A 21,837-nucleotide genomic window follows, 5' to 3' on the forward strand; every position below is an offset into this window, starting at 1 on the left:
ACTTAACTATTTAATCTTTTTTTAAAATCTAATCCTCCGGTCCATACAGACAGGTTAGTAATATATTGGTTAGTTTTTTAATATATTTCATTTTATAGGGATTAAAATGATAATTTTATTATTTGAAAAATAATTTAATAATAATATAATATAAATGGAAGATATATTAGTTAAGATAATATAAAAATTTATTACTTTTAATTATATTAATTTTTTTAATTATATGAAAAAATAAATAAAAGTTAATTTGCCCAATTTCCCTGTTAAAATCCAAAAATAAAGTTCTCCTCGATATGGGCTACGCATGAAGTGTACTATTCCTCAATTTAAGCAACTCCAATGAAATACATACTTTGCATCTTTATATTGTTTAAAATTAATTTATTAAATAAATTAATTAAAATGAAGATCTATTTTTTTCATTTTATAAAAATTATAAAATTAATTATATTATTTATAATTTAACAAAAATGTTATTATTAAACTAACTATGCGTTAAATTTTTATGAAATTATAAAAATACATGAATCGTTTTATAAAAATTTAATAATTTAAAATATAACTAATAATATACTGTGATTATTTTTTATAATCATTTTCTCACTTATATATATAGATTTATTTAAATATAATTTTATTTTTATAGATTACAATAATTAAACTAATTATAAACATGAAAACATGTTTCAAATAATAAATACATAAATAACCATGTTAAAATAATTAATTTTTAATATAAAATAATCAAATTAATTTAAAATTTTTAAAACACCAAATTTAATAATTATATTAGCGTAATTTTTAGAATTTGTATATATACATACACACATCTTTAATTATTATAATTATTGAAAGCATTTTTACTTTTTTTAATTGTTAAAAATTATTTTATTTATATTATTAATAGTTTAAAATTGAGTTGCAGTTTTTTCATTTTATATTTGTAAAATGGTACTTTTAAATGGTTGTAATATTTAATATATTTTATTTATTATTATTAATTTATTTATTTAGTAATATTTTGAAATTAAAAAAAACAGTGTTTACGATCATTCATTTTCCTTTCGTTTAGTGATGCGTATTTATCACTGTTATAGTTATCACTCAATTTCATATATATGGACGTGTATTAATATTTTTTTCTGTGTTAGTCGGCTATTTAGTTCTTTTAATACGTATATTGATAGGATTACGAAATGATTGAACATGTTCTCTTATCTTCTATCGTATCACCGAACTAGACTATTTTCTGGTGAATTTATACGTGGATGAGTCTGATTTGTCTTAATTACAGACTGGAGTGCATGGTATTGGGCCGGTCTATTTTAAGGGATTCCAATGATTTTTGAGTTTATATTTTTCTTCAAAATCTAACCTTACTTTAGAGCGTAAAAAATACGATTTCATTTTAGAGCATAAAACAGACGACGGTCATTATTTATTAATAATTTTTATTAAATTAAAATAATTTAAATAAAAAAATTATATAAATTTGTACCTTCATCGTATAGTATAATAATTTTTTTTTCTATTGTAGATATCTATTATACATCTTTCCTTAAAAATTTTACTTATTATTATTTTTTATTTTAGCTTATTAAATATCAGCTAATAAGTTTTAACTTAATTATGATTAATAATTAAGAACATTTACGTTTTCTTCTAAAATTATGTTTTTTTTTTGTAAATTTATTAATTGTCTGTGCTATTTTTTTTTTCTTTTTGGAATTTATTTATTTTGTTCTTTTGGTTCATATCCAGCTAAGTGTTTTTCATAAGTTATATGGCAGAAATTTAAATTTCGAATATATAAAATCAAATCTATTCAATTTGTTATAATTATAATAAATTATGACAATTAAATCAAATTTAAAAAAATTAATAGTAAATTATAATATAATTTTTAAAATTTTATTTAATTAATAAATAGTTTTTAAATATATATTTTTATTATATTATTTTTATTAATTTTATTATTTACTTTTTATTTTTATTTTTATATAATATTATAGATTATTAATAGAAACTTAAAATATGAAAAAAAACCTTACAATTTAAAATATATAATATTTTATTTTATTTAAAATATTATTAATAGAAAAAAAATTTTTTTAAATATAAAAAATACACATTATTTATAAAATATTTTAATATATATTATTTATATATAATATTTTATATAATATAAATTTATTTGTAATAAATATTTATAATATATTTAATATTACATATTATAAATATAAAATATTTTTAATTTTAAAATAAAATTTAAATTAAAAAATTATATATTTTATTAATAATATTAAACTCGAAAGATTATATTATAATTTATTATTAACTTTTTCGAATTCAATTTAATCTCTTTTAGTTATAATTATAATAAATTAAAAATGTCCACTTTAATCCTTAATATTTAAAGTATAGATATAAATATAAGTTACTGGAAATATTTTTTTTTTATTTAATATTTAAATATTTAATTTTCTTTTTTTTTTAAAGTATCACTGCTATTTTTATTATTACCTCAACTTTTATATTTAAATAATTATTTTTTTAACAATTGATTGGCTAAAATTAAAACCAATATTAAATATGTTATTTAAATCATTCTTATATTATTTTTAGGTTAAGATATATAAATAATATTTTCTTCATATCTTCACTAATAGGAATTGAGTTTTTAATTTTAAATCTTAATTTTGGTATTTAAAACTTAATTAAACTATTTTAACTTTTTTTATTAATAATAATTATATAAACAAAAATAAATAACAAACTAAAAATTAAAAATAATACAAATAAAAAATTCAAATTTATATAACCATTCATATAAAATCATTCAAAAATAACTATTTAGTTTGATTCAGTTTAATTATATTAACTTTTTTTAATAAAAATAAAACTTAATTGAAATAATCAATTTTTTTTTAAATTAAAATCAAACCAAATAAAAAAAATAAAATTGAACTAAAATTTTAAATTTATTTAATTATTTTAATTTAAAGTGAATTATGCTATCCTAATATTTAAAAATCAATAATATGAAAATTACATTCTTTTCTCATCATCAAAATATTATATTTAAATTGAGTGAAGATTTAACTGTTAAATGGAATTAAGAAAATTACATAAATTACTTACCTGGTCTTTTTTTTTTTAAATAATGTATCCTTATTTAAGTTATTATAATGAAGCACATTGAACAGATAACTTAAGTAAATTACATAAATTATATTATTTATTATTAAAAATAAAAATTTACTATTTAATCCCTATATTATAGAAAAATTTTAATTGATCTCTCTATTTTGAAAAGTATATTAAAACATCTATTATATTTTAAAAAGTCTACTAATTAGTTTTTTTATTAATTTTAACCTTTAAATATTGTAAAAAAAAAATCTAAAATGCCTCTAAAATGAATAAACTAATTAATATACTTTTTAAAAATTTAAGAGACCAATTAATAAATTTTTTAAAATTATAAAGGCTAAATAGTAAAATATATAACCCTTAAAATTAACAAAGAAATTAATGAGTAGATTTTTTAAAACGTTGAAAATGTGTTAAAGCATTTTTCAAAATTTAAAAATTAACTAATGAGTTTATTCATATTATAGATAATATGAATTCAATAGTAATTTTTTAAAAACAAATTATTGTGAACTAACTGAAGTAATATATATGAATAAATTATATTTTAATCTTCAAATTTTAACACAATTAATATATCGATTTCTATATTTTTAAAATTGAGAATTTAAATTTTAAATACTTAAAATATTCTTTGAATATTTAAATTCTTCCTAATATAAATAAAAATTTTTATATTATATAAACTATACATTTATCCTTAAGTTTTAGAGTAATTAATACATTAGTCTTTCTGTTTTTTGAACTAAATCCTTAAATCTCTTTATATTTAATTTATTTAAAATTACAATTATTCTATATATTATAGATATTAATTTAAAATCAGTGCATCATTAAATTTATTCTAAAAGTATAATTTCTTTTTAAAATACTTTTTATAAAAGTTTATAATCTATTTAAAAATTATTTGATATCATTTAAAAGTAGCTAGTAAGTATTTTCTGTAATTTTTTTTTTTAATCAAAGTATTTTCTGTAATTTTTAAAGTTATAACTATTGAATTATTTTAATAAATGAAAATTAAAAAATAAAAAATGTTATAAATTAATTAAATGAGATATTATAAATGGAAGTTAATAAAAATTTAAGTATTTTTTTAAATAAAAAATTAAAATTAAAATATAATAAATGATAATTTACTGATTATGAAATAATTTAAATATAATTTTTAAAAATATAAAATTTAATTTATTAATTATGTTAAAATTTAAGAATTTAAGTGCAATTTATCTATTTAAAAATATAATAAAAATATTTTCTTTTTCAACAGTAAATATGGATGAGAAAACTCTAATTTGAACTAATTAATTATAGAGAAATTTAAATATTTAATTTTAAAAATACAGAAATCGATCTATTAATTATACTTAAATTTTATTTTATAATAATAAATCATCAATCTCTTTAAATGTATTTAAAAAATTGCCAAATTACATAATCAAGAGAAAAAATAAAGTTTAATTTTTAAATGTGTAGTGAGTTTAAAATTTCAATTACCATTGATTTATTATTTTTTTTAAAGCAAAATTACTGATTAATAATAAAATTTTATTAAACAAAAGGGATATCATCTAGTTAAAGTATGAGCAGTTAGAATAGTATTACGACGAACCCATCTAACATAATCTAACAAAAATTTACAATCATTTAAAATCAAATCAATGCATAAGATAATTTGGTAAAAATACTCTCCAGGTGCTTGTCTAAACTTTTACATAAGATAATTTAGTAAAAATATTTCTCGTTTTTTCTTATCTCTCAAGTATAAATTATTAAAGTCTCTCAAACAAACCACAAAAGAGAGTTTCTACGAGATAAAACTCGAATAAAATTCTAAAAATGACGTCGTCGTTGCGATTCTAAAAATCCATAATAACTAGTAAACGTATTACCTTTTGAAACAACCGAATCAAACACATGACTCTTCAATGTTAACGAAAGGCCTCCTCCCAATTTTTGTCTATTGACTGAAAAACAACCATCAAAATATAAAAAATTACGAAAAAATTTCATACGAGAACTAAAAATGTTTATTTCCATCAAAAATAAAATATATTGGATTGTATGTGAGAAATCTCCCCACCGTGCAGAAATCATAAGTAACGATCGAAATATTTCTGGAACTCTTAACAGGGACAATAACATTTTCTTTTTTATGGATAGTCAATTGACGCAGATCGTCTCCCATAGAAAGGGGAAAGAAGAAGTTAAATTTATAGACGAAGAAAATGCGAGAGTATCGAGTCACAAAGAGAATATAGAAAGAAACTTATATACCATTAATTTATTAAAATTATATTTATAATGCTTTTTAATTTATGGTTGTAGATATTTAATTCAGTTTGTATACATTAAAATTAATTTTGATAATTTTATTAATTTCAATCAAATATAAATATATAGAGAGATGATGTATTTATATTAAATTAGATGGGTATAGAAGAATTTTCCAGAGAGATTGAGAATCAGAGGCAGACAAGATTGTTTCTTGCTAAAAATATTGCCTAGCTGGGATGTGTTAAGAGGGATTGGATACTGCATCTTCGCAAAATTAAAAGCTTTTTATATACAAGCAACTTCAAATAAACTCAAGTTAAAGGTCAAAAACTAAGAAACTAAGCCTCCATTGTTCCTGATACTGATACTCTACTGCACTCTCTTTCTTCAGGAATCTTCCTTGTTCCAGAATTAGCACGTCATTTTCATTACCAGCCTTGAATTATATGTGATGAAAAGCACCTAGTTTTTCACACTCATTGGCATGTCTGCTTCATCTGAGCTTGTAATTGGGTTATGAATAATAATCTAACTTCTTCAGGATTCCCTTGGAAGCATCTATGCTAGAATGTAACCAGCCCATTTTCTTGGCGGGGATTCCGTTGCTAAAACTCGTAGCTGTTGGACTCTCCGCTAACCAACAATACGACATCTCTAACCCACTAGTTTTTTCTGAGTTTCCCTTTACGTGACAAATCCTGCTTAATTAATATATTGAATTGTTTATCCAACTGAGCCGGCTAGGCAGCAAAACGGCAAAGAAACTGCATAGTTCAGCAAGAGCCAGGCTCACTATTATTTCTGCAACATTCCGCCAACTATTCTCACCTATATATACGCCCACCACTCTTCCTCGCCGTATCTCATTTCTTTCAGACGCACGTTCTTCTTAATCCTGCACAGCCCAGATGTCTACACCATGGAACCTCCCCTCCGGTCTCATGCCTGACGAGTCCAGCCCAGAATGGCTTAGCAAAGCGGACAACGCATGGCAGCTCACTGCAGCAACTCTAGTAGGTCTCCAGAGCGTACCTGGCCTGGTGATCCTCTATGGGAGCATAGTGAAGAAGAAATGGGCCGTGAACTCCGCGTTCATGGCCTTGTACGCCTTCGCAGCGGTGTTAGTTTGCTGGGTGGGATGGGGTTACCGGATGTCATTTGGGGAACAGTTTGTGCCTTTTCTTGGGAAGCCCGATGTTTCCTTGGACCAGAAATATTTATTGAGCCAAGCTTTCCTAGGGAAATTCCCTAACGCTACAATGATATATTTCCAGTTCGTATTTGCAGCTATAACATTGATTTTGATTGCTGGGGCATTGCTTGGGAGAATGAATTTTCATGCATGGATGTTGTTTGTGCCGCTTTGGCTCACCTTCTCTTACACTTTTACTGCTTATAGCATATGGAGCTTAAATGGATGGTTGGCTAAGATGGGCATTATAGATTACTCCGGAGGATATGTGATTCATCTCTCATCTGGGGTTGCTGGTTTCACTGCAGCTTTTTGGGTAACTATAGCTAGTCACTCAAACTTTTTTGAGTTGAAAAACTTGGAAATTTGTTGTCTAACATAATTATGTGAATGATAATGGCACAGGTTGGGCCAAGAGCAAACAAGGACAGAGAAAGATTCCCACCAAACAACATCCTTCTTATGTTGGCAGGTGCTGGACTTCTTTGGATGGGGTGGACTGGATTCAACGGTGGAGATCCTTACTCAGTCAGCATAGATGCATCTCTGGCCGTCCTTAACACCCATGTTTGTACTGCTACTAGTTTGCTCACCTGGCTCTTTCTTGACATAATTTTCTTTGGGAAACCCTCTGTGATTGGAGCCACACAAGGCATGATCACCGGTCTAGTTTGCATCACCCCTGCTGCTGGTACGTACTTGTTTTTTGATAATTTTTTCTAAGAACCAAACCATAAAAATGATTTACAAAAACGAATAACAGTAATTATGGTTGAACAGGAGTTGTCCAAGGATGGGCAGCAATTCTAATGGGACTGATGTCAGGCAGCATCCCATGGTACACGATGATGGTCCTGCACAAGAAAATATGGCTTCTGAAGCAAGTAGATGATACGATGGCAGTTTTCCACACCCATGCAGTTGCCGGAAGCTTAGGCGGCATCCTCACTGGCTTCTTCGCAGAGCCAAAACTAAACCGCATATTCTACATGGTAGATAACTGGCAGCACTACATAGGACTTGCCTATGGCCTGCAAACTGGCAGGACGAGTGCAGGGTTCAAGCAAATGGGAATTCAATTGCTTGGGATAATTTTCGTGATTATTCTGAACATTTTCACGACGAGCGTGATTTGTTTCTTGATAAAATTTGTGATTCCTCTGAGACTGGCTGATGATGAACTGCAAACTGGAGATGATGCAATTCATGGAGAAGAGGCTTATGCGTTGTGGGGAGATGGGGAGAAATATGAGTCCAAGCATAATTCCGTTTATGAAGAGTTCCCTCAGGTGGTCCCAAAAGGTGGTCAAGTTGAAATGGCTTGATTTTCAACTTCTACACAGGCTTTGCCTTTTATAATTGTCCTTCATTTTCCTTCTTCTTTTTTTTTTTTTTATATTTTTTATTTTCTTGTTTTCATTTCTTTTTGCTCACTTAATGAAAAATTTAATGTGAATTTTTCATTGGGCCTTTTTCTTTGTCGTATTTGGGCTTTATTGATAAGTATATGACTTTGATGTTCTGATCTTCTGTAATAAGACTGAAACCATGTTCTCTTACAATTTCCTGCTTTGCTTCGACATTAATCCGAATCCATCTAAAAATTTTAATTTTATTGATGGACCGAATTTATCTGGTAGAGAGGATAGTCTATAAAATAACATATAGTGACCTAAAATTATAATTTTTATTATCAATAAAAAATTACTTAATTATTTCAAAACTTTACATAATGAGATTCTCAAAAAGAAGACTGCCAAATTCAAACTGGATGAATCTCAATATATAATTTATAATATCTCCTAGCATGGCCTGACTGGCACAATCATGATTGTATTAATTAATAGAATATAAATATTTTAAATTGTTAAAATAATCCAAAGAATTTTAAAAAGGTGATATGTTATATAATTTGAGAGCTTTTGGAGCAGATTGGCCAAATAGCAAATAAGTGAATATGAAAATTGGCATGTGGGGGAGAGCTTCCAAATAAAGCAGAAAAAGACAGCTTTCAAAGGCACTTTGCCGAGTGGGTAGGCAAGGAGAGAGGAGGTGTGTGTTTGAGGCCCTATCGACAACTTACCATTTCCATTTGCTCTTCAATCGCATCCCTGTGGTGGCCCTGGCCGCCACCACCTTACAAAATTCCTTCTATTGGATATTTCATAATCTTCACTTTGAATTTTTCATTTCATTTTAATAAACTAAGATAATAATTATGAATCTAATTGATAATAAATTTATTCTCATGTAAATTCAAAACTTATTATAGTTGCAGCTTATATTAAATAATTTTTATATTTAAATTTCATTAAAAAAATTTATTTTTTTATTTAATAATTATTCCTTGTCATCATCGAAATAAATAAATAAAATAGCACAGGGAAAGGAGGAAGAGACAGATAAGAAAAGAAAAACTTTCAAAGAAGAAAGAGAGGAAAAGTCCTTTGTGTTTTCTGCGTTGAAGAGAGCTAAAAACAACTGGACGAAAGGTCTCCGCGAAAAATCAAACATTGTACGGACATTTAATCCTCTCTTTGCTCTTATTTAGATCTGTGATGCGTCCTATGATTCCTTCTCTTTCTTCATTTTCAATGCGGTGATTCCCCGAAACCTCTCAAATGATGATGGAGTTCTAGTTCTAAATTCTCGCTTATGGAGTCTGAAACGGCGTCGTCGGTCGATGAACAGGTCGTTGCTGCTGCTGGACCTGATACCAGAGGTAAGCATCGGATTCTTGCTGAGCTTAAGCGCGTCGAGCAAGAAATCAAGTGCTTGGAGGTTCGTTTCCTTTTCGGAATTCTTCTTTATTGCTTGCTTTTGTGTTCTTGGAATTATATTTTTATTTTACTAGAATAATGTTGCAGCTTTACTCTATCTTGATTTGCGAGGGAGGAAAAAAGGGACTGATTTTAAATAGTTTTCTTTTTATGCTTTTGGATTCTGTTCGCTTCCTTTCTTGGTAAATCTAATTGACTCTTACTTTGCTCACCAGATTCAACTCAATATTCAAGATTTTGTCTAGGTCACTGTGAACTTAGTGCTGCCTATTTCATGTGCAGTTAGGGTTATTTTGGGTGTTAATGAGACCTATGGCTAGCTTATTGCGTAGAAGAAGATAATTTACTGGTTGATTCAAGAATTTGGAAATTTTGGTCAATGTATGCTTAATGTGCTCTACCCTATACATGCTACAAGTGTCGGCATTGGTCCAAAATTTACGAGTTGAAAATTGTTTTGAGGATAAAACTGAAGAATGTGAAATATACTTTAAGCTAGATTTAGTATTATGTTTATTACTCTACAGCCTCCTGCACTATATACCTATAGTTTGACTTGAATTTTTTGTGTTGAAATGGTCATATGAAGTCCTCCTTTTTTTAGTTTGAAATCCTGATCAAATGGGGATATTCACTTGACATTGTTATGGAGATGCTGCAAACCAACAGTGTGAATAGGCGTCTAGAATTTTCTTTATAGAGCTGTATTAATATGTTCAACCACCAATTTTGACATACCATGTGTCTCAGAGGATCAAAGTAATCATATTTTGGATCAAGTGTAGGCTAGAGTTATTACTTAATTTGTTTGCTAAATTATATTGAGCGGGAACAGAGAACTGAGTCATATATAACCTGTTTTTGCAGAACTATGTTTTAAGTTCTGGTGAGGAATGATGATAGGAGTGAACAATTGTCGCTGATAGGCATATCTCCTAAAGTTCCTTTTATTGCAGTTATGAAAAAGGAAGGACCGCTTGAGGGTTGGGACCTAGTGGCCGCACTCTGAGTAGATTTTTGCATTTTCTCCCTCATAGATGTAAAATTACACATACATTGTGCAATTTTGAGTACAATCCCTCTTAACATTCTTACAAATTACACTTGTTGAATATTTCTTGGTCTTAAGCCCTCCAGTAATTCAAACATACTGGTTGCTCTTCCAAATAATTCTCTCGGGTTTCTGTTGTTACCTGTTGCACTGCACCCATAAGTGTTGAAAGCACTGCAGTCAGCTATGGCTATACCCTGTCTTCTTTTTGTAGTTGTTTATTGTGGTTAAGTAGCCTATGACACTGCTTACTTGTATAAATTTTAATATGAAAATTGCCATCATGGTTTGCATTTTCTTTGAACATGTTTCATGGAGTTTTCTTGTTTTAGAGTCGCAGGTTTTTAACCTGGCATTATCCTTTGGGTTTAGGAAATCTGACCACCCTGTTGGTTTGGAGATTATGGGTTACAATAGGGGTTGCCCCATACAAATTTCCTTCACACGGACATGGTATGAGCCATCTTCTTGTGTGAAGTCACTTGGTGCTTATCGTTGCGGCTGAACTGTCATGTCTTTCTCTCTGTCATTGAGTGCTGCAGGAAGTAATATTTGCATTGCATGCCATCAATTGGCTTTTAACAAGTCTCATGGATTTAATTCTTATTAAGCTTGTTACATGAACTCATACAGGAGGAGCTGGGTGAGCTTGAGAGAACAGATAATATATCAACAGTGTGTGAAGAGTAAGTGCACTAAGTCATGGTCTTGACCAAAAAAAAAAAAAAAGTAGAATAGTACTTGACCTGTTAGTCTCGGTAAGAATTTGACTAGGATTAAAATCAATTTTGTTGGTGCTCCTCAGATTGCTGGTGAATGTCGGTGACACACCTGATCCATTACTCTCAGAGTAACTTCCGCAACTCCTGTGTTTTTTTCCTGTTTTGACATGAAATCTTTGTATCTATAGTGCTCAATCAACTTTTTTTTTTCCCCAATTACAGAACTAATGGCCCTGTAAACCCATTATGGGATCGATGGTTTGAGGGGCCCCAGGAATCTCAAGGTTGCCGATGCTGGATACTCTGACTTGAAGCAATCTAACATTTATTGTGATTTTTCAGCTGGAGGCTTAAACATATGTTGCATAACAAACTTGTGAACATGGTCAATTAATTTTTCTACTGCTTGAAATGAAAAGTCCTTAGGTTATAGTTGATGTAAAGTCTTTGTTGGTCTGTTCTGATCACGTTTGTAAGTCAAGTTTGGCACCGCTACTGAGAATTATTACATGGATTTTTCTTCTCACAGCTTAAAAGAATAAGAACAACAACAACATTTGTCTTGGGGTCTAGGATTCATCATTTACTTGGTCTTTGCAGAGGGCATACTGGGGCGGGCTTGCGGCGGACGAGTTCTGATACGATATTGGAAACTAAAAAATCAGGTAGTGAATAGAAACAAAGTCAGACGTAGAGGTGAGGTTAGAGACTTGGATGGACTTAAAAAAAATGGTAGATATAAATATGAACCGACGCCAATGTTTGAATTCTTTTATTAAACATAATTTACATATGTGCACTCTCAAAATCTAAAATGACTCTTAAAATAACTACAAAATTGTTGTGGAGTATTAGTTGCCATTGGATTTGTGTAAGAGGATAACCGAAGATTAAGTCTTGCTTCCATCTTAGAGGATCAGAGGCATACAACATGTAGATTTCAGCCTCTTTACCTTTTTATGGAGTTAAGCATATGTTGACAAAAGAGGAAAATTACTTTCTTTTTATTTTTTGTCAAACGCTTTCCTGCATTATGACTAGTAGAGGGAGCGAAATCGTTTATACTGCAACTAGCAGCAGAGCATTGATCGCCATCTTTCTAGATTCTATTATTATTGCTAATTTTTAAATTAAATTATTACACGATTTCTCATATTTAAGAAAAATAAGAATTAAGCATAAAACAGAATGAGATATTACATAGAAGCTCGTTGAATAAATTACTACTGACGTAAAGTAAATCACGATTGTTCCACCGTATACAACTCTTATTAATATTGCTTAAAACTTATCCATCAAATAATTTTTTTAATAATAATAAAAATATCATCCGGGCTTTAATTCATTTATCTGAGTCCTAGTTGGAACCAATCATAAAATAATAATAATAATAATAATAATAACTATAAGAATGTCATCCAAAAAACGAGATACCTTTGGGGTGATATTGAAAAAGTGAAAAACAGTGATAGAGCAGTTCAACAATAGGGTTGAGCTAGATTTGGGCTCAGTCCAAGCGTTGCCAGCTTTACGGCGCATTGGTAATGCCACTAAATGAGTAAATGGCCTCATTATGATGGGGGTCTTTAGCCTTTAGCCCAGAAGACCTAAAGCCCACCTAACTCACACAAATCAACTTTTTCCTTTTTCCTTTTATTTTTTTTTCTACTAATGATACCCCTTAACAAGGCAACATACAGGATACAAAGGGATTTGAAAATTAATCTAAAAGTCTCTACTTCTACTAAATTATAACTAATATCAATGGGTTTTAGTCTATTAGTAGGTCTTGAGAATTTCAGTGGAAATAATTTAGAGTATAACATTGCAACTGGCTGATAAAAATGCAACTCTTGTGTTTAGATATTGATGCTTTGGTAGTAATTTAATTTATTAAACCAATGAAAAGGAGATTGATAAAGGATGGCGTCAACCATTACCATATGCTAATGTATGATTATGCATCGATTTAAGGAAGAGTTAGACACTATAGTATTATTATTCTCATTGAAAGACTTGAACACTATTCTTAAACGTTAGTAATTAATACATTATCAATTTAATTAGGTAGTATTAATTAATATATATGTTGTCTGAGCAAGTTACAGTAGCTCCATGTTGTTTAATTGGTTTCTCCAATGAAACTCCCATTCTTAAATGGGTGAGTGTGAGCATGCATCGTCCGTCATAAAGCTCACTGCTTTTAGCACATTGGGATACACTTCCCAACCATGAACTCCACTTCTTTTCCTTATTATTATTTTTCCAGACAACCCTAGAAGACCGTTATTATGAAGCATCTCTTTTACTATGCTTTTCATCGCTTTGTCCACTTCCGATTTGCCCTTTTCCACTATTAGAATTAAGAGGGTAGCTTATAAAAATTCATTAGTTAATTATTTAATTTTAAAAAATATATTTTAATATTTTAAAAGTTTTATTAATTAATCATATATAATAATAATAATATCTCAAATTTCTATTCTATATCTATAGAGTATATCAATAGCTCAATCATTCATGTCTATATAAAATAATAATAATATCTGAAATTCCTATTCTATAGGTAAGAGTATATTAATTTTTGCATATATACAAGGATATATTGTATACTATAAGCCTATGAGTCTATGGAGAATTAACATAATTGATATTAATTAATATTTACATGCCCAAAAATGTGCCCTAATCTAAGGTCTAAGAAGAATTCCAACCAAAATAAACATCACTCTATAGTCTACAAAGAATGAACAATCATGATGATGTATTATGAAAAGGGAAAAAAAAAAAAACCTAAGGTCTATGAAGAGTGTACGGCCAAAAATCTTAATTTAAGATGAAAAATTATAGAAAGAAAATCTAAAGACTTAAAAGGAGAGGTGGAGTCATTATTGGGATGAGCAGTATTTTATTTAAATTTAAAAAATTAATCAAATTAAATTAATTTAAAATTTTAATTTTTATTGATTTCAATTCGATTTAATTTTTAATTTAAAAATTTTTAGTCATTTCGATTCGATTCGAGTTTATTTATAAAAAAATTAAAAAATTAAACTGTTTTTATTTAAATTTAAAAAATTAATCAAATTAAATTAATTCAAAATTTTAATTTTTATTGATTTCAATTCGATTTGATTTTTAATTTAAAAGTTTTTAGTCATTTCGATTCGATTCGAATCGATTCGAATTTATTTAAAAAAAAATTAAAAAATTAAACTGAACCGATTAGTGATAATAATATATTATTTTTAATAATATAGAAATATTAGATGATAATCAAAATAAAAATTAAATTTTAAAATATTAAAAATAAAATATAAAAAATAAAAAATTTATCAAAAATTTAAATCGCTGATAAATCAAATCAAATTAATCTGGTTCAGTTTGATTCAGTTTCTGACTAAAATAAGTTCGGTTCGATTTTCATGAATCAAATCCACCAAATTAATTTTTGAAATTTTAGCAAAGTCAACTGTATTTTTATTTTTGAAATTTTAATTTTTAATCTCTATTAGATTGAATGCAAGCCTATTTTCAGTGAATTTTTCAAGTAAAAAAACAATTGAGATTTAATTAAAAATTTTAAGAACCTCAAAATTTGAATGAATTAAACAAAAACACTTACGTTTAAATACTAAATTTTGAATGATTTTCTAAATCTAAATTTTGTTCATTCTATGATGAATGAGCAAATAAAAATGTTAAGGAAATGTTTTTTAAAATAAATTCAAGAAATATAAAATAAAGTGAAGATTTTCAAATATTAATATAGTGTAAATAGAAATAAAAATTTTGATTGTTAGAAACCATTTGTTTAATTATTATTATTATTATATATTGGAGTTGCTATTAAAAAATATTTTATTATACAAATTAAAATTAAAATTATTTTAAGATTTTCAATTAAGTATATATTAAATTTAAAATATTAAAATTATCGACTGTTTCTAAGAAAATTGTATTCAATAATATTTTCCCAGCTGATTATCCTTTAGAGGGACCTTTTGGGAAAATCAAACCAAAATACAATTTATGCAATGCATAAATTTTGCCTTTTTTAAATAAAAAAATGAAAAATAAAAATTGCCATTATTATAAGAAACTCCAGGCACTCGTCAAAAAACGGAAAACAGCCGCACGTGTTTTTAGTTATATAACGGACCTAACATTTCCTTACACGTGTTATTGTTTTTTTTACTTTATATAATCGACATATAGAATTTATAATTAAATAAACACATGATAAATTAGGATTTTCATTTCCGCCATTATAATTATAAAATATACAATTTGCTTCAATAATTCATCAGGATATTTTTTTAGTCAACAAATAAATTAGTAATTATAAGCCATATTTTTTTAATTAAATTAATTTTAAAAATAATTGATATTAATTGATTTATATATAATAATATTAATAAAATTTAAAAAATGAATAAAATATTTTTTTGGAAAAAAAGTATATTTTTTTAGATTTAATTATATTAAAATATATTTTGGTGATCAGAAATGATATGAGTATAACTAAGTTGCATACCTAATTTTTAAAATAAAAGGAGAGGTGTATCACCAAAACAAGCTTAATAATTAAGATACCAAATCATATGAATGTTTTTTTTTTTTTTTTTTTTTTTGAAAAGCAGAAAAAGTGAAGTGATTGGAGAAGCATGTGGATGATAGGGAGCAATGTGCATTCATAATTTTGACTACGTTGACACTTGACACTCACTCCATTCTTCTGTTTTATATTTCTATTGAAAAAATTATAAAATTATAATTGAAGTTTATTTGTTTGATGAAAAATATTTTGTATTTAAAAAAAATTTTTTTTTTTGGTATTTGAAATATTAAAAAAATATTTTTTAAAAAATAAAAATTCATTTTTTAAAATTTTAGCATCATTTTTGGAGATGAATGGTATTTGATTTAAATTAAAAAAACTGACTGAATTAAATTAATTTAAAAATTTAATTTGATTTAATTTAATTTTTAATTTTAAAAGTTTTAATTATTTTAGTTTAGTTTGATTTTATTTAAAAAAAAATAAAAAAAATTAAATCGAATCTATTAGTGATAATAGTATATTATTTTTAATAATATAGAGATATTATACCATAATCAAGATTGAAATGTTTTATTTAAATTTTAAAATATTAAAAAATAAAAAATAAAAGGTTTATTAAAAACTAAATCGATCAAACTAAATTAAATTAGTTCAATCCGATTTCTACGTAAAATTAATTTGATTTTCATAAATATTAAAATTTTAATTTTTAATTTATTTAATTCGATTCAATTTTAAACTGAATTATATAATACTAATCACTAATTATTTTTATATGGAAAAAGTTAAATATATTTTTTAAAATTAAAATTAAATAATAAAAGATAAAATTAATTATTTTTAAAAAATATTTTTTAAATATAAATTATTTTTTACGAATAAACTCTAATTATAAAATTTATTTTTCATCACTAATTTCTCAATATATTAAAAATATATATATTTTTGGAAAAAAAATCTCCAAATACAATAATGAGATTCTTAGCCTTTGGCTGCTACGTGACAATGTCTGCCAACTCCTCGCATGTGCTTCTCTTTTACATATCTTCTCCAATCCATATTCCCTTTTTCTTCCATCTTCAACTTTAAGATCTTATCCTTCTTTCTATTTTCCTTTTATATATTATCATATTTAAAATTGCTATTATTTGCTGATTTTAGCTTAATATTTATTCAACAATTAATGGGTATGGGAAATTATTAGAGGAAGTGAGAGGGGAAATTTTTTTAAGTGGAAATGGTAAGAGAATCCATTTGCCGCCCAAAGGGCATGTGAAAGGAGGATAGAGTGGGCAGAAATTAAACAAACCACAGATAAGAATCAGAATCAGAACCCATCACTTGCTGAATCAATCATGATTGGTTCATCAATTCCCAAATCCATAGCTAACCCAATCAAATAATTTTCATCATAATTAAAAGGGCAAAACCCTAATAACCTAAGCAGATGGGTAGTCCTAAAAAACAATTAGAAATTAAAAGATGATGCTTAGGTTGGACCCTTCCCTACAGAGACTGACAACTAACATTATTTAAAAGAGATTTGGGGTGGGCAGAGTAGCAACCATCACCCCATGCCCATGTATCTGGTTGCAACGTACGGCTCACAAAAGTGGGCTGCCTATATTTTAAAAGAAGGGAATGGAAATGTGAAAATATTACCCCCAATAAAATAAAATTATGGAGGAATGTGGTGAGTGGTGTCAGTGAGAGAACATGGCATGGCATGGCAAGTTCATTGTTGGAAACTGTGATCTGTTTCTATCTCTTCTCTCCACGTTCATGTAACCAGGACTTGAAGGGTTCAGCTCCATTATCCATTTACTTCTCATCCAATTAGCTGTTTTAGCTACTTGTATGTCGATTGGCCATCTACGCCACATTTATAATCTTTTTTTTTCTCTGGACACATTTTTTTTATCAATGCAAAGATTATGCATTTTAACATGGCCCAAATGAACTAGTACAAGTACATTTAATTAAAAGAAACAATAAAATAAATGGTATACAAACTTAATCCACAAAATAAAATGAAGAATATTAAAACTGAAAATATGGTGTCCTAACAACACCATCGCACAAAACACAGTGACCCAATAAACAGTCAGAGAGATAGCAAGAAACTCCTAAAATTCATTGCATGTAAACGAAAAATGAAAAAAAAAAATTAAAAGCAAATGAGATAGGGATATGCGAAAACCACCATTCCAACTAAAAGAAGGACTACCGGAGGCCAATCAATCTCCACTGAACATAACAAGGCCATCATCAAGCAAGCACCAGAAGAGAAACATTGGCGAATGACTTTTTCCATCTATAATAGTTATAGGGCAGTCTTAAAAAATTAAAACAAACTCTAATGTTGGATAAGAATTATCAGTCTTTCCTCCACCAAATATTACCACCAAAATAAATTCTAGACATCATAAGCGAAAAAAAACTATACAAACTTATCGGTACCGATTCTTTTTATCAGAAGGCAAAAAAGGCCGACCGCAATAAAAACCAAGATTGAATGCCTACTCTTTTCTCTTCTCTTTTTTTTTTTTTTTAAATTCACTTAGGACCTGCTACGTACGAAAAAAAAAATCTAATATATTTCAAATTAAATATTCAAAAGATATAGGTTGCAAAATAAGAAAATCCTCATGCTTCATCATGCCTCTGCCTTGAATTATACTAGCAAAGTGATGCCGCTTTAGCCTTCCATAGGAGGAAGTTTTATTTCCTTCAATCTCGAAAGTGGGTGTACTCTCCTCCTCTTCTCAGAAAGAGTATGTTTATAATTAATAAATTTTAGTTATATTTTTTAGTAGATTTCATACTAATCGTTGAAAGTTTTGTTAAATTTATATCTTTTCGTGTATTTTATTTTACCTCTAACAAATGCAAAGAGAGGATGGCCATATTGTTCCTAGAGGAGAACAAGTGCTAAGGTAGATAAGCAGTATATCTCATACTAACATTGATCCTAAGCTAATTCTAAGGCTTAGCTGGGAGTTTTATAACCATCTCCTCCTCTTTTTTGTCTCTGTTGTTCATCTGCATATTGTGGTGGTGTGATTTGTTTATGGCGGTGGTTCTCTAATATTGAGATTTTTTCATTATTGGTCTATTCGTGCTTTTCTCTGTTTACACATATGCAACAGATTTTGGCCATCGTTATTTTATTTGGATCATCACCTGAATTTAAATTTCTGAGATACTTGGTGATTTAGTAAATAAATGGTTGTCCTTCAACATGTAGTAAGTGGTGCGTACATTTTGTTAACATTTATCTGGACATTATTTAATTCAAATTGAAAAGAACGATTGAATTAAATTAAATTAATTTTTCATTTATTTAAGTTTGATTTTTAATTTTAAAATGTTTTATCATTTCAATTCGATTTTAATCATAAAAAAATAAAAAAAAAAATTAAATATAGTATATTATTTTTTATAATATAAGAGATTAAATTATAATTAAAATTATAATATTTCAATTAAATTTTAAAATATAAAAAATAAAAAATTTATTAAAAAGTTTAATCGATCAAATTAAATTGAATTAAATTAAATTAGACTGATTCAATTCGATTCCTATCTAAAATTAATTCAATTTAATTTTTATAAATATTAAAATTTTAATTTTTAATTAATTTAATTTAATTTAATTTTAAATCAAATTAAATATTTATGGTTAGGCTTCCATGAAAATCACCAGTTTTTTTCTTCTTTTAGGGTTTCAACCCTGTGCTTGTTATTGTGAGTTTCCGCCTAATATTTTTATATAAAGTAAATAAAAAAATTTAATAATTAAAAATAAAAAAATTAATAAATTTCTTAAAATAATATATTTTTAAAATTAAAAAATTATTTCATAATATAATCATTAAATAATAATTTTATTTTAAATTTATATATAAACAATTATTTATCAGAAGCGAAAGCAAGTGATGGGTGGGGCCCTGGGCCTGCCAATATTTTTTTTAAATTATATATATTTAGGATAGTTTTTAAGAAACATAATATAGTGATGGACATAACCGCGATAGGCCTGTTATTCTCTTAAAATTTTATTTTTTAATTGTAAAAAAAAATTAAATATAAGTTTAGTTTTAATAAAATAATATATTTAACTTCCCAAATTTTTTATAAAAAATTAAAAAAATTAATTTTAATTATTAAATATATATTTGAGTGAATACTAAATGTTAATATTGCATCTGCCATTGTTAAAAGATATACAAGTAGATGTTTGGCTAATTTTTTATTAAAAAAAAATGTATAGTTAAAATTATGGTACATTTTCTGCAAATTTTTTAGATTAATTTAAAAAAAATTATATAAACTAATTTTATTAATTTGTCTTCAATTTTCCCTTTGATTTGAGAATAATAATTTTATTATTAACTATGAAAATTTTGTCTTTGGTTATTTTCATATAGAGCTAAAATATTTAATTACTGTTTATTATATAAAATTAATTAATTTTATTATAAATATTATTTAAGATAAATTATATTATAAGATTGAATTTCTGAAATTTTATATAAAGGACAGAGTATAAGAGGGGTGATGAGATCTGAAAATGCGACATATTTTAGAGCTATAGCCTAGCATGTTTAAAGAGACATAGCCTCACATGCATCTGCAGTACACCCTATCTAACCTATTCCTATTCTTACTTCTTCCCTTTCCCACTTTCTACGTCACATGATTCTCAGTATTACAGCCCCACCTTTTCCATACTCCAATCTCATTATTCATTGGCTGCTTAATTTTTTTTAAAAAATAAATAAAACATTTTAATATCTTAAAAATATGCTAATTACTTTTTTTAATTAATTTTAACTGTCAATTATTATAAAAAAATTTATAATAATTCAATCTAAAATAGTTGTTAAATTGTAAAACTGGCAGATTATATGATAAAACAGAATCCCATCAGCAACATCAAGGACTTGGGATTTGAGCAAATTAGGAAAGCTTAGCAGTTACGTTACAAACAGTTGTATGGTAATTGGTGAGTTTATAGAAAGTGGGTATCCATTGGTTAGATTAAGCATCTGATTCATTAAACCTGACCCAATTCAAAGCAATTGATGATGCAGCAGCTTCATTACCAATGACCATTTTTAATAAACCAATTTAATTAGTAGAAGATTTCTGACCAAGATTCACACCATATATATCATCAATTTTCCTTTTACGCCAGGAACAAAGTTAGAGAGACCTAACAACCTCAGGCCAAGTTGCAATCACTGTCGAGCAATTTAAACCTCTTTGTTTACATGATTCATTTTTAGGTTTACAAAATTATGCAAGGTTTAAATTTTTTTATTAAAAAAATAATTAAAATAAATTTTTACTAATTTCAATCATAAAGTGAAAGAATTATTTGATGTTTTAAATAAATAAAAAAAAGTATTAGATTCCGTGTTTCATGTCTCGTCATATGAAAAATGACTTCAAAATTCTATTCCAACGTAAGAAAATGACAACCCTTACTTCTTCCGCTGTCAAATGAGATATTCACCGGTTCAATTTAAAATTAAGATTTTCATAAAATTTTAATTTAATTAATTAATGTTTGTTTTATTTTTTAAATGAGAGGATTTATTTTGTGTTAAATTATAAAATTTTCATTTAAAAAAAATTAAAATTTTGTTATTTTTTTAAGTAATTCGTTTGAAACGAATGGTATTTTCTAGGTTTCCAATTTGGATGGGTCATTGCTCAATTCTGGGCCATATGGGAAAATATTATTTCAAATTTATTAATTTTTAAATGATTATAATTTGGTTAATTAAATAGTTAATTTTGATGTACATTTTATTATTAAAAAATATAAAACAATTAAATGTTTTTCAAAATACTTTTTAAATAAAATAACAGTTTATACTCAATGCATGTTATGAGGGGAAAAAAACAGTTCAAAAGATGCCACGTCTCATGTAACCATAAAATTTCTTAAACATAAGAAAAAACTTTTAAAACGATAGTCTTAACTTTACTCTACTAATATTGGATTAGTTTTATTTTCATGTTATTTTTTAAATGTGATATATATTTTTAATTACTGAATCCAAGCAAATTATATTAGACTTATTTTC

At 26.6% G+C, this 21,837-nt stretch overlaps 2 protein-coding genes across 2 annotated transcripts; both read left to right on the forward strand.

Moving 5' to 3' along the window:
* The first annotated feature begins 6,283 nt into the window (after window positions 1-6,283).
* On the forward strand, window positions 6,284-8,016 carry LOC110614356 (ammonium transporter 2 member 5). Its single transcript, XM_021755876.2, has 3 exons — window positions 6,284-6,938; window positions 7,028-7,313; window positions 7,403-8,016. Exons 1-3 carry the CDS (start codon window positions 6,339-6,341, stop codon window positions 7,945-7,947), a joined length of 1,431 nt encoding a protein of 476 aa, XP_021611568.1. The 5' UTR covers window positions 6,284-6,338; the 3' UTR covers window positions 7,948-8,016.
* A 994-nt stretch (window positions 8,017-9,010) lies between these two features.
* On the forward strand, window positions 9,011-11,739 carry LOC110614357 (guanine nucleotide-binding protein subunit gamma 1). The gene is made up of 4 exons (XM_021755878.2): window positions 9,011-9,403; window positions 11,087-11,139; window positions 11,259-11,303; window positions 11,398-11,739. The coding sequence occupies exons 1-4, from the start codon at window positions 9,278-9,280 to the stop codon at window positions 11,480-11,482; spliced, it is 309 nt and encodes a 102-aa protein (XP_021611570.1). The 5' UTR covers window positions 9,011-9,277; the 3' UTR covers window positions 11,483-11,739.
* Window positions 11,740-21,837: the final 10,098 nt, after the last annotated feature.

Source organism: Manihot esculenta, chromosome 5, assembly GCF_001659605.2.
Source record: "Manihot esculenta cultivar AM560-2 chromosome 5, M.esculenta_v8, whole genome shotgun sequence".
Lineage (NCBI taxonomy): Eukaryota > Viridiplantae > Streptophyta > Magnoliopsida > Malpighiales > Euphorbiaceae > Manihot > Manihot esculenta.